This window comes from Pomacea canaliculata, linkage group LG4 (assembly GCF_003073045.1).
Source record: "Pomacea canaliculata isolate SZHN2017 linkage group LG4, ASM307304v1, whole genome shotgun sequence".
NCBI classification, from domain to species: Eukaryota; Metazoa; Mollusca; class Gastropoda; order Architaenioglossa; family Ampullariidae; genus Pomacea; species Pomacea canaliculata.
Genome location: NC_037593.1, coordinates 17,352,388 through 17,364,196, shown reverse-complemented (window position 1 = coordinate 17,364,196; position 11,809 = coordinate 17,352,388). Strand labels below are relative to the sequence as shown.

The following is an 11,809-nucleotide window of genomic DNA, read 5'->3' as shown; positions in this document are numbered from 1 at the left end:
CTATCATGCAAGAACCATTGTAAAATGTAAAGTTATAAACTGATTATCCTTTCACTGTATTATATATTTACTCTAGACGCTTATGTAATATTCACATATGAAAGTTAAATATTTTGCAAATATAAACGGTTTACTTGAATCCTATATGCAAAATAATGAATGTGGTTTCCCTTGGCGAGTCTAGAGATTGCCTCCCTTGAGAAACGAAAAAACTAGGAAAAAACATCGAAACGCCGGACAAAATGTCAACTTCGTGAATTGCTGTGAAACTAAGGGGTCGACAGTAATACTTATGTATGTGCGTTGCTAGATTTATGAATCTGGTATAGTGTGCTGTTTCAAACTTATTAATAACTCGCAAATGGATTAAACTTAATATATATCAGCACCACACGAAAATACAAAACTTTTTTCTAATTGAAGCATATCAATGCCCTTTGAACCCTAGTGACTAGTGAAATTTTGTTTCCATGTGACGTCTCACTTGTGTACAAAAAATAATAGAATTGAGAAAAATTTGCAGTTTTACACGCAGGTGTTAAACATGTCCTACGTAGCATGTTCACTTCAGACTCAGTTTGACCTTTCTGGTTTGTATGAGTATGATACTATGAGTGTTTTGTCTAAGACCACAGTTGACTCAATTTTTCAGTTGATATGTATAGTTCTTGTAGAAACTTTGGCCTTCACAAATTAAAATCAAAGCAACTGATTATAAAACAGGAATATGAGAAACCATAAAGATTACATAGATTTATATTGACGTAAATCTCGAAAATGATTGTAATGATTAGAAGCCTATATGAATTGGTGCTTTCAGATATTTTACTGAACTGTGTATGGTGTGGCGTTGTGAGGTGCAGTTTGTCAAAAGTAGGCTAGAAACTGAAGTAGGAAGCATGCTATGCTTGACTGTATTAAGATTCTCTGTTATCTTTATAGTGACTCTTTTACATCACATTTATTACAATACTAAAATTCATTTTAGTTGTCTCAGATGAAGAATTAGGAAATGTTTATGGTGACTTATCTTAACTTTAAACTCTTCATTTCTGATCATAAGTAGCCAATAAATGGCCATCAATGTTTTTCTTGTATGCTTATGACCAAGCATTTGGACAGTTTGACATGCTGTCACAAAATATGAAAATTTACAAACTGGCTGTCATATAATGTCTATAGCTTACGCATTAAATGTGCTCTGTTAAATCATGTACTTTCAGGGACTAGCTGAGAAAATCTTGAAAGGTTAAAGAAGAAAGTATATGGTGTCTGAATAGACCAAAATATGAAGCTAAAATTTAGATGATGTTTGTTAATGTAGTTAGTGAAAATTTTTGTTTATTTATAATTTTTCAGGGTTTTCATGTTTCTGTTTTTTAGGTGTGTCATTACTGGAATCCTTGGAACTTCAAACAACATTGTCATCGTTGCAGCTGATAATATAGGTTGGGATAAATAATTAAAATTTTAAAGAAGGATAAAAATATAATTCATGGAAAACTGCAGTGATTCAGATATTCCAAAAGGAACAAAAATCAATATATCTTAATTTTGCAAGAAAGCTTAAATGCATATGAAACTATGATGATGCAACAAGACACTTTGTGGTGTAGAAGGATTGCTTCAAATGTAATAATCTCGACTAAAAATTATTCATGACAGACAGAAAGCAGTTAATGAGTAATGTCATTAAAATAGTTGTTATGCTTATGATCCAAGCACTATGGCAGAACCAGTGATGGATCACAGTGACTATAAAAATGACAGCAGAGCATATGATAACATGACAAATGGCCAGTTCTTATGTGGATGGGGTTCAGCTTGCATCAACTTGACAATTACGTTCCCCCTGCACAAAACCATTTTCCGTCAACAATTGCAGGGCATATCAGGGCTTCACGCAGTACGTCAGTTGCGAAATGAAGGATTGCATAATCTATACCGTGGATTCATGCCACCCCTTATTCAGAAAACTACTACACTTTCAATCATGTTTGGATCATATCACAAATTCCGCGTGTATTTTGACTCCTCATATAAATCTCTGCCGAAACAAGTGACTCATGCTACTGCTGCCATGATAGCGGGAACGCTTGAATCTGTACTGACACCCTTTGAACGAATACAGATGTTACTGCAACATCGCATGTATCAGCATCATTTTCAGAACACGCTGCATGCAGGAAAAGAACTATGGTCTTATGGTGTGATGGAGTACTATCGAGGTCTTGTTCCAATTTTATTAAGAAATGGGCCAAGTAATGTATGTTTCTTCCTTGGCCGTGAGTTTTTAAATGAGTGCATGCCCCAGATTGCTGACAATCCAACTCGGCTTGTCAAAGATTTTTTCCTTGGGGCATGTCTTGGGGCAGCCATCAGCACTCTGTTCTTTCCATTAAATGTTGTGAAAACACATATGCAAGCACGCTTGGGAGGACCATTTGTAGGAGTCTGGCAGTCATTCCTGGTGGTGTGGAGAGAACGAAATGGGAGCATTCGAAATTTATACCGTGGTTATCATCTGAATTACATGCGCTCTTTCATTTCTTGGGGCATTATTAATGCATCATATGAATTTCTATTACAGATGTATCAGAATCTCCATTATAGAAGTAGCAGATGATTAATCCATGTAGTCTTTTTTGAAGATTACATTGTTGTCATGAATGAATAGCTGTCTAATAGCAGGATGACAAATATATTCTGGCTTTGGTTTTTGTGTTTTATTATTTGTTCTATTACTTTTTCTAAAATAGAAAGCATTTTTCAGACTGTGGGCAGAAATTGTTATTATCTTCCATATGCAGCAAATCTTGGTAATTTGTACTTTTTTCTATGCTCAGATGTCGTTATACTTTCTAAGTCTTAACTCTTTTACATGAGCATGATCAAGATGTATGAAAATTAAAATTAGTGCATGCAGAAATACACAGATACACACCCTTTAAAAAAAAAATTATATCACTATGTGGTAACAGAACATTTTTTTAAACTTGTTTTATTCCCTTATGATCATGGTTCAACATTTGCTATGGCATACAATGCTTAAAAAGTGTTTTTGAAACAATTAAAAATAGAATTTATGTCCAAGGGGTAAGAGACTCATTTGTCTTCAAAACTGTAGATTTAGTGATTTAACAATGTAGTTTTATAAAATGCATTTTTGTGTTTAAAATCATAATGTGAATAGAAAATGATTATGCATACAGTTATACGCATGGTTGTTAGACATTATTTTGTGCACATGCATGATGTGTTTATTAAAGATCTACTCTCAAGATTAGGTTTTTCAGTGCACAGTTATAATAATATACATTTCAGATGTATGCTCCTGATAAACATGCTGCTGAGTATTATGACAGTTGTCAAGGTGGTTTATGCATGTATACATGCCAAATAAGATAAATGAAGACATCCTCTAAATAAAAAGATATAAATGAACTGTTTAAACAGGCTTTGTACATATCTTTTGTTGATAAAACTGGGCATGATGTATGGTTGTATACTTGTTTGACATTTGGGAAGGGATAAAGAATATTCATTCTGTTTATTTAGATTACATAATCTGCTCCTGTATATTCTCACCGTCAGTGTCACCTTCTCTTTATGCTCTTTCCTCTTGATAATTATCTGTGCGTAGTGTGTGTACATAGACGAAAGACTATATATTTGCAAAAAACTTTATAAATAGATGCATAAATTGATTGGGAGTGAGAAAACTACTGCTTAAGAAACTACCCATACAAATGCTTTCTACTGTTCAGTGCATACATATAAATTCAGTATAGTGTTCTCACATACTGTAGTACAAGCTAAAATTTCACAGCCAAGCCATCCGAATACGAATGATTAGGAAAAAAACCTCACACAATTTATGAAAAACGGATATCATCTGGTGACGATCCGGCACGAAAGTGATTGAAAAATGCGACCAATTCAAAGGCTTGTGGTGTGGGAAGCCTAACGTGTTATAAGCATATTTAAAAGGAATGTAAATTTTCAGTATCTGTACTCGTTATATGGACACTGAACTGATAACGAAGGATTGTAAAACTATGGAAATGTGAAGGTGTTTTCGTCGGACGTGCACTGTTCTTGTCTAGTGACTTTCTAACAAGTATTTCTACGAATTTCGCAGGAAAAAAAATCGCAGTCGTTATGATGGAATATTTTTAAATGCCAGAAATAGCTCTTGACAAATACACTGGTTAGAAGCAAGCAAATAAATTTTATTGGTGAGTGAGATTCCTTTCCAGCAAGGAGAAACGTTCGAGTTACCTACCGTGGAACCGATTTATGTTGAAGATAAATTCCTTGATTTTCATTCCAGTTATATAAATCTAAGACTAAACTATTAATTTTTGAATACCTCATCTTAATTTAACTCATTTTAATTTATTATGATATATTTATATTTAAAACTTCTAATTCATCCGTGGCATGGCAGTGACTTCCCTTTCGTCGTCTGCAGCTACTTGGCAGTTTCAAAATAACCACGAACTTGTATTGCCTATACACATCCATGAAATATCTGTACGGCGAATCGAAGCACAGTCCACGATCGTTCTGTATGTGCGTGTGTGAGTTTTAGTCTAACGTCGTTGAATTGCATTTTTCATATTTAATTACGTATGGATAGCGAAAGACTTAAAAAATTTTGAAATACACAAATGAAACGGCCTAATGATAAAGATGTATGTCATCCAGCACCAAAGATCGCAAATATCACCCAGTTCCTTTCCTCATCATTCGGCCTTGTTCCTGTAGCTATTCGGCGCGCGTGCTCACTCACACTCATCCTTCAGAGAGAGAGAGAAAACTTCATTGACCAATCAGGTTTTAGTTGCAATACAGTTTTAATATATCACCATAAGAGAACACAAGAATTAATAATGATGAAATTTATTTATATAACACACCTATCATGATTATCAAAGCACATACTAGTAAGCAGAAGCACGCACACGGATTTTGACAAAGATTTTTTGCAGTATCATCTCGTGGATAGTTCTGTTGCGACATCATAAGCATCAGTGGTAAGGAATATGCAGTTTTCAAAATATATACACAACCATAAACCCTAAGGATGATATCGCACACCTACAGCTAGTGTGTAGAGCAATTGTTACCCAAGTCCTACTTTACCAACTTCACTGCTCTGCCAAAGCCCATGAATTTTGAAAAGACTTTATTCAGCATTGCCTTTCCTTGCTTTACAATTCGTACAGTATAGACCCTGTGAGTCTTGTGGAAGTATAAGCACCAGCTCCGCTGTATAATATTTTAATAATAGTACATAAGAATTAACATGCCTACAAATGACAAATGCAAGCAAAAATTATGCCTTTTAAACATCTTTCACTTGATCTAAATACAGAAAACTAAAAGTGATTAAGATCACAAAAGAGAAAGAATAGAATATGTACAAAGCACAAACCTTCAATGAAGATCCGTGGTACAAAGATGGGGTGGGGGGGGTGATGTCTGAATTGACTGGGATTAAAAATAAAATTGGTAATTAGTGCACACAATACGCACACGCACACAAATGCATGAACATTTTAAGAACTACTGCACTTGTAGGGTATAGATCATCTTTACTTAAAAATAAATTTGTGCTACAACCATATCAATATTGTCTCATGCCACTTACGGATATATGCTACAGATTAATCTCACAATGGAGTGCCAGCGTCCAGTATTTGCTACTCCTGACACAAGTCATCTGTCACCACAGGACTTTGATCTTGTCTATGAACCAGCTGAAGATTCATTTCTCCTGCTTGATGCTCTAGAAAGTGAATACTTTTCCCTAAGAAAATTAAGGTATAGAAAAGTCCCTACATTTCTGTAGATGCTTTGGGGTTGACCTAGAAAATGCATGCATGTTTTCCAGTTTATAAATATTTCATAGATGTCATTAATAAAATCTTTTTCATATCACTCCTAAAATCCTGCTTATGTTGTTTAAAAAGCTAGGGAACCATGCATAGCAATGCCTCATTTAGATTATTATTAAGATAACCACGAAAACTTACATGAGTAAGATGGTCATGATTTATGTGGTTCAGAATTCTGAATTCTGTGTTTCTAAGCCATTGATATGTATTCTGCTTTTTCATCAGTGCATTTCTTGGAGATATAATATGTGTCTTGAGTACATACTAACACACAAAGTGATGTGTCAGATTTTGTTAACCGTTTCTTTGGAACAACATCTTTGGTTTGATGGTGTTGCCAGTGATCTTTATTGATGTTTTTATAGCCAACCCTCACTACAAACCTAAGATTTCACATTTATGTAAAAATTTTAGTTTGGAAGGTTCAGATCCTGTACAATAGGGAAACCAGAAAAGGGGTTAGGGTTCAACGTAAGCTAATTACCCTAACCTTTATTGTAGTCCCTATTTTTAGGTTGTGGAAAAAGTGCCATGGCATTTGAACCCTCCCAAACAAAAATTGTACTAACTTATCTTAACAAATGTTAATTTCTTTAATTGTGTTAGTAACTTTTAAAACTTTTGTTTAAAGTATCGAATAATAGCTTCTGATGTGGGGTGCACTAAAAGTGTCTGAGGTACTGCTGTTTTTTATGAAGTACAGGCCTACAATCTGTGTGGAGGTTGGATGTGGATCAGGTATCTGTATCACCTTTCTTGCATCTATGTTTGGGCCTGGAGCATGTTACATGTGAGTGACATCTAGTTTTTATCCATAGCTTTATTTTTTTTTGAATTTTGAAATACCTGTAGCTTAAAATTATAATTTGTTCACATTTACACATGCACACTTGTTGATATTGATGCAGTTTGTTTCACCAGCATGTGTATTTCATAAAATGGTTTCTTTAATGTTCTACCAAAATTATTTTCATTTTCTTACAATCAACAAGTCACACTTTGTGAAGGTTGGACATATGCTAGTCAGTTGACTAATTGTCTTAGAAGATGTGAGTGATGCTTATCATGTGTCCTGTTTCCATTTTGCATAGGAATATCTAATGCTTAAATTGCTATTTCAAGTAAAATTTGAAGACATGCAGGATCCTGACCAGATGTCTTATCATATTTGCTCCTTCACTTACTTTGGTAATATTTTATTTTCCATAGCTGCACAGATATCAACCCTACTGCTGCTAAAGTGGCTGCGCAGACAGCTGATCAAAACAAAGTCCTCATACATCCCATTGTTTGTGATCTGGTTAGTTGTATAAGATATTGAGAAAATGATAAGATTCGATTTGTTTTGTGTGCTGAAATTGAAAGATGAACTGCAGAGGAAAACCATCTTTCTGTGGAAGCAGCATTGATAATTACAATGAATTAGATAAACCATTTGGAAATTTCAGATTAGCATGCATTTCGTGATGTACATATCTATTGCAAATTATAAAAGAACTAGAGGCAATTTTGCATTTTGTTTGTCATTTTTGTGTTTAACACATAAAAACTGATGACTAATTTTATTTCAGTAGCATGACTTTTGTAAAAGTTTGTTGACCAGTGTAATTTACAGATTACATTGTTAAGAGTTAGCTGAAATCATTCCCAAAGTGCTTACAATAAGGTCTCTGTGTGTTATTGCATATTATTCAGATTTAAAATGTAAGTGGATATATAACTGAACCAAGATATTTTTGCTATTAAGACAGATGCAATAAATGACCAGCTTCGAGGGAAAGTGGATATTCTTGTTTTTAACCCACCATATGTTGTTACTCCATCCAATGAGGTAAAATATGCACTACATGATGATCTTCCACAGTTTATGTTTAACAAACACCTTAAATATTGTCACAAAGCCCCACACCAAAGCAGCGTATAAAAATGTTTTTCAGAGTAAACATAAAAGGTTATTTACAACATCAACATTTTTTTAAAAGCCTTTCTTTTAATTTCAAACTGTTAAACTGTTGCTTGCCTTTATAACTGTTTTGTATATTGTAAGTCTACAAGTATTTACTCTTACTTCAACTGGTTTTTTTTAAATTTTTTAAAAATTGGTTTTGTTAATTGTTTTCAAATCTTGTACCTCACTGCATGTGGTTCATTATCCATCTCTTAGTTTGAATTTTGTTGGTTTTAAAGTTTGCTGTCTGCTGCATGTGTCCACCTGACAGATAGCCATTAATATACGTGTGTGTCTATTCATTTAGGTTGGTAATGGGGGCATTGAAGCATCTTGGGCTGGTGGAGAGAAAGGGCGAGAAGTGATTGATCGATTCCTTCCGCATGCTGTTCAGCTTCTTTCACTCCAAGGCATTCTTTATCTAGTAATAATCAAGGAAAATCGCTCAGGTTAGCATTAGCTACATAATCAGCATATAATTTTAACAATTTGTGAGCTATTTTTAGCTGATTTAAGACAACATGAAGTCATTTTCGTTGTAGCTTACTGCGGCTGCTACTGGTTTATTATGGCTTAGTGCATCATAAGGAAGTCTTTAAGCAACGTAACATCATATCAACAACAAAGAAGAAATATTGTGCCTGTTAATAAATTCCTTTAAAAAAAAAGAGACTTTAAATTGTAGTGTTTATTGTGTTTTATTTCCTCCTTCCATAGTATTATTACAAAGCCTAATGCCTGGTAACAAAATGAGCCTCACCACCCCACCCCACGTCTGCAAAAAATAAAATAAGTATATCTACACATTGAATCTATTCATTCACTTTTCCAGCATCATTGTTAACAGATAGAAGCATTCAAACTGAAAGAGGTTGCAGTTTATCATACAACAGACAGTTTATACCTGAGAGCTGGCAACAGATGCATATTGATCGCAAAGGCTTAATTATTGCAGTGATTATATGCAGACTATTTTATTAGCTTAGGATTAAAAATTTTGTCGGATAAAGTCACCCAAAATGTAACTGCAACTGTAGGACCTGTTGAATCTTGCCATTAACTATTTTGCAGATGAAATAGAAGACAAGATGAGACAGTTTGGACTTCACATGACCACAGTGAAGAATCGAAGAGCAGGAAAAGAAAATCTATATGTACTTAAGTTTACAAGGGTGACATAAATGAGAGATGAAAATTTTAGGTTTTATCAATATTGTTCATACTAAGAAAAAAAGGAAAACATTTCTTATGACCTAACAAAGCATTATTTTCATTAATTACTTTGATGTAGTAATTGTAAAATGAGGAGGTAATCTTTGTCACATATACATATTCTAAATTTATAGGTCAGTATTCCCTCAGTACATCAAAATCTTTTTCAGATGTTGTAATAATAAAGACAGTTCCAAATAGCTGCTGCTGTTGAAATAGCTGAACAAGTTCCAGCTTTGAGCTGGGCATGGACAGTTCACCACTCACCACCAGGCTTTTTCACACTGTGTACTCCTTTTGAACAGATTCTTTTAAACTGTTCTTATCATGCATGCCTAAGCAAGTGAGAATGGTATATAATACAGGAACACAATCGAGTAGCTGCTGTGCACAGCATAATCCAGTTTGTCTCTTGGAACCAACAAAGTCTGATGGAGAGCCAAAAAATAAAATAATGTTTAGGGATTTTTTTTTTGTCGAGCATGCACATGAAATTAAAACAAAGATAGACAAAATAATATACAAAGCACATTTATAATTTACTTGTACATAGCACATCTGTAATTTACTCTTTCTCTTGTAACTCTGATATTATCAGCATAGGTTGAATGATAATTTGAAGGAATGTCAGAAGATGATGCTTGCATTTGCAAATTAATGTTCAATATGAGAGAGTGTTAGTAGAGGTTATGTGTTGGTGTCAAAAGGAAGAACTAAGGGGAATCTAGAATCCCAGAGAATTATGTATATTAAATATTTTTACATTTTAAAAGATATGATTTTAATCACATGGCTTCAAACATTCAAAAGACTCCAAAGATAAACAGATGAGCATAAGGTTCCTTGATTTGTTTTACTTGAGGCAAAAAGGTATGACATCACGAAAGTGTGGCATGCTGGCAAGTCAACAAAAAAAAAAGAAAAATAACAATGTTAGGACTAATTGAGTCCATTGAGCTCATATAGTGATGTGGAAGGTAGATGATGAGAGGGGCAGGGGGAAAATATGTGTTTTACACCAAGCCAGCAACTAAGGATATATCACGGCAAGGCAGCCAGCCCTGTAAAGATGCCACATGCAGAGAAAGAACAGTATGCCCGAGATGAGAGCTGAACTCAGGACAGCCAATCTTGGTGACAGGCGCTAACCAATGCACACCTGGACCACCCTTCCTAGATGGTGAAGGTATGAAAGACCTGCTGCGCAAAATGCTGGTGGGTTCAAAAGGAAAAGGCAGCAATATTTTGCACCTGGTGCATGCATAATGGAGTGCTACAAGAAGCTCTCATCATCAGAACAAAGAAGAATCAAGTTGTTTTGAAACTTTGACCCTTAACTCAAAACAAGTTTTCATGAAATGTCAGCTATGCTACGATGAAAACATGCTTTCAACTGTGGCTGGCTGATAATGACATGAACCAAACAAGAAGCAAAGCTATGCAGTTATGAATACATTGTCCATGCAGTTCAGCAACTATCTGATATAGTGCAAGACAATCATAAAATAAAAGTGACAAAATGTGGGCTGTACATATGAACAAAACAGACCCTGACTGTAAAATTATGTGAAAAGACATTACTCATAATAATTATGTCCTAATGAGCATAGAAGTGAAAAGTACAGGCTGACTCTTGTGTGTCTCTATCATGGTTAAGTGATATTTCAATTGTAAAAATGTCAAATTCAAAGATGATATATCTTTCCATAAGAAACCCTCATCATATGTCAATGTGCAGAATGAGATAAAATCTGCTTTCTGTAGATTTCTCTGATTTCTGAGACTGGAATAGGTCTTTTAAAAACAACCTAACCTTACAAAATTATTTCTGATTTATTTACTTTTGTCGATCAAAATTTGAATTCTGATCATGAGAAATGATACAAGCAGCTAATAGCTGCAAGGAAATAATAAATGTCAAACTGTAGAAACTGGTCATCAGGCCTATAAAAACAAAATCCACTCCTGGGAATAGTTACATTTGCACACATCCTAGAAGAGCAAACTTATATACCTCAGGGCTTTTACATAAACATTAAACTGTGAAGATCACTTACTACCCTTGAGCCCATGAACTTAAGTACACCTGGACTCTAGATTGTAAAGGTGATGCACTGTCTGCAGTGTCAAAGCTTGCTTATATATATAAATTTGCACATCATTTTCAACATAACAGAAATCTCAGCAACTATATAATGTCATGAAAGCGACTGTTCATTAATTCCTTTTCTGGATCAAGCCCAGCAGCCGTCTCTTTCTTGTCCACTGAAACAACACGCACAAGAAACACCAGGTTAAGTCTCAAACGGAAAGCAAATTTCTATAATAACAAAGTTGTCAAAAAAAGATATTAAATATTCCTCTATGGCGTCTATGCCATCTCTAAAACATTGAGTAAAACAGACAAAGCAAAAAAAAAACTGTAAAGAATGCATTGTTGACAGCAGTTTTTCAAACCTTACAACCAATATCATACTTATTAAAGTTGCATGGACAAAAGGGGGAAACATTGTCTGGCATGATATTTCTGCTGTCAACTGTCCAAGAGGAAACTTACACTTTTAATCTTTTGAAATGTTCACATAATTAGATAGTGAAGAAATTGAAAAGATTACAATTGCAAATAATTTTTCACCCAAGATGTGTCAAGGTAAGCTGTTATGTCACTTACTTGCTCTTTCTTGTACATGGAGATGACAGATCCCATGGTTCACCTTCTTAATGTTATCTTTTTGCCCCAGAAAAA

At 34.4% G+C, this 11,809-nt stretch overlaps 3 protein-coding genes across 12 annotated transcripts in view; 2 read left to right on the top strand and 1 right to left on the bottom strand.

Moving 5' to 3' along the window:
• The first annotated feature begins 7 nt into the window (after window positions 1-7).
• LOC112561090 (solute carrier family 25 member 51-like) lies at window positions 8-3,449 on the top strand. 2 transcript variants are annotated; one of them, XM_025233315.1, is made up of 2 exons: window positions 8-26; window positions 1,384-3,449. In XM_025233315.1, the coding sequence occupies exon 2, from the start codon at window positions 1,727-1,729 to the stop codon at window positions 2,624-2,626; it is 900 nt and encodes a 299-aa protein (XP_025089100.1). In that variant the 5' UTR covers window positions 8-26; window positions 1,384-1,726; the 3' UTR covers window positions 2,627-3,449. The 2 variants fall into 2 exon arrangements, with proteins under 2 accessions (XP_025089100.1, XP_025089099.1); XM_025233314.1 differs by lacking the exon at window positions 8-26 and adding an exon at window positions 170-294.
• An 818-nt stretch (window positions 3,450-4,267) lies between these two features.
• Window positions 4,268-9,875, top strand: LOC112561092 (hemK methyltransferase family member 2-like). Of its 5 annotated transcripts, XM_025233318.1 has the most exons (8): window positions 4,711-4,839; window positions 4,995-5,039; window positions 5,672-5,829; window positions 6,607-6,693; window positions 7,113-7,203; window positions 7,651-7,734; window positions 8,159-8,300; window positions 8,923-9,875. In XM_025233318.1, exons 3-8 carry the CDS (start codon window positions 5,684-5,686, stop codon window positions 9,030-9,032), a joined length of 660 nt encoding a protein of 219 aa, XP_025089103.1. In that variant the 5' UTR covers window positions 4,711-4,839; window positions 4,995-5,039; window positions 5,672-5,683; the 3' UTR covers window positions 9,033-9,875. The 5 variants fall into 5 exon arrangements, with proteins under 5 accessions (XP_025089101.1, XP_025089106.1, XP_025089104.1 ...); XM_025233316.1 differs by lacking the exons at window positions 4,711-4,839; window positions 4,995-5,039 and adding an exon at window positions 4,268-4,575; XM_025233321.1 differs by lacking the exons at window positions 4,711-4,839; window positions 4,995-5,039 and adding an exon at window positions 4,449-4,571.
• Window positions 9,876-9,932: 57 nt separating this feature from the next.
• Window positions 9,933-11,809, bottom strand: part of LOC112561088 (contactin-5-like) — a 30,441-nt gene continuing 28,564 nt past the window's right edge. For all 5 annotated transcript variants that reach the window (XM_025233312.1, XM_025233308.1, XM_025233309.1 and 2 more), the window contains exon 13: window positions 9,933-11,328. In XM_025233312.1, coding sequence (XP_025089097.1) covers window positions 11,252-11,328 — 77 coding nt within the window. In that variant the 3' untranslated portion in view covers window positions 9,933-11,251. The remainder of the gene's footprint in view (window positions 11,329-11,809) is intronic.

What these genes read in the sequence shown, in the direction of transcription:
- LOC112561090 (XM_025233315.1), top strand. Translation starts at nt 1,727, where the DNA reads ATGGCAGAACCAGTGATGGATCACAGTGACTATAAAAATGACAGCAGA.
- LOC112561092 (XM_025233316.1), top strand. Translation starts at nt 4,444, where the DNA reads ATGGCAGTGACTTCCCTTTCGTCGTCTGCAGCTACTTGGCAGTTTCAA. An exon ending in TTTTCCCTAAGAAAATTAAG is followed by an intron (nt 5,830 to 6,606) that starts GTATAGAAAAGT and finishes TATGAAGTACAG; the next exon opens with GCCTACAATCTGTGTGGAGG. An exon ending in TTGTTACTCCATCCAATGAG is followed by an intron (nt 7,735 to 8,158) that starts GTAAAATATGCA and finishes CTATTCATTTAG; the next exon opens with GTTGGTAATGGGGGCATTGA.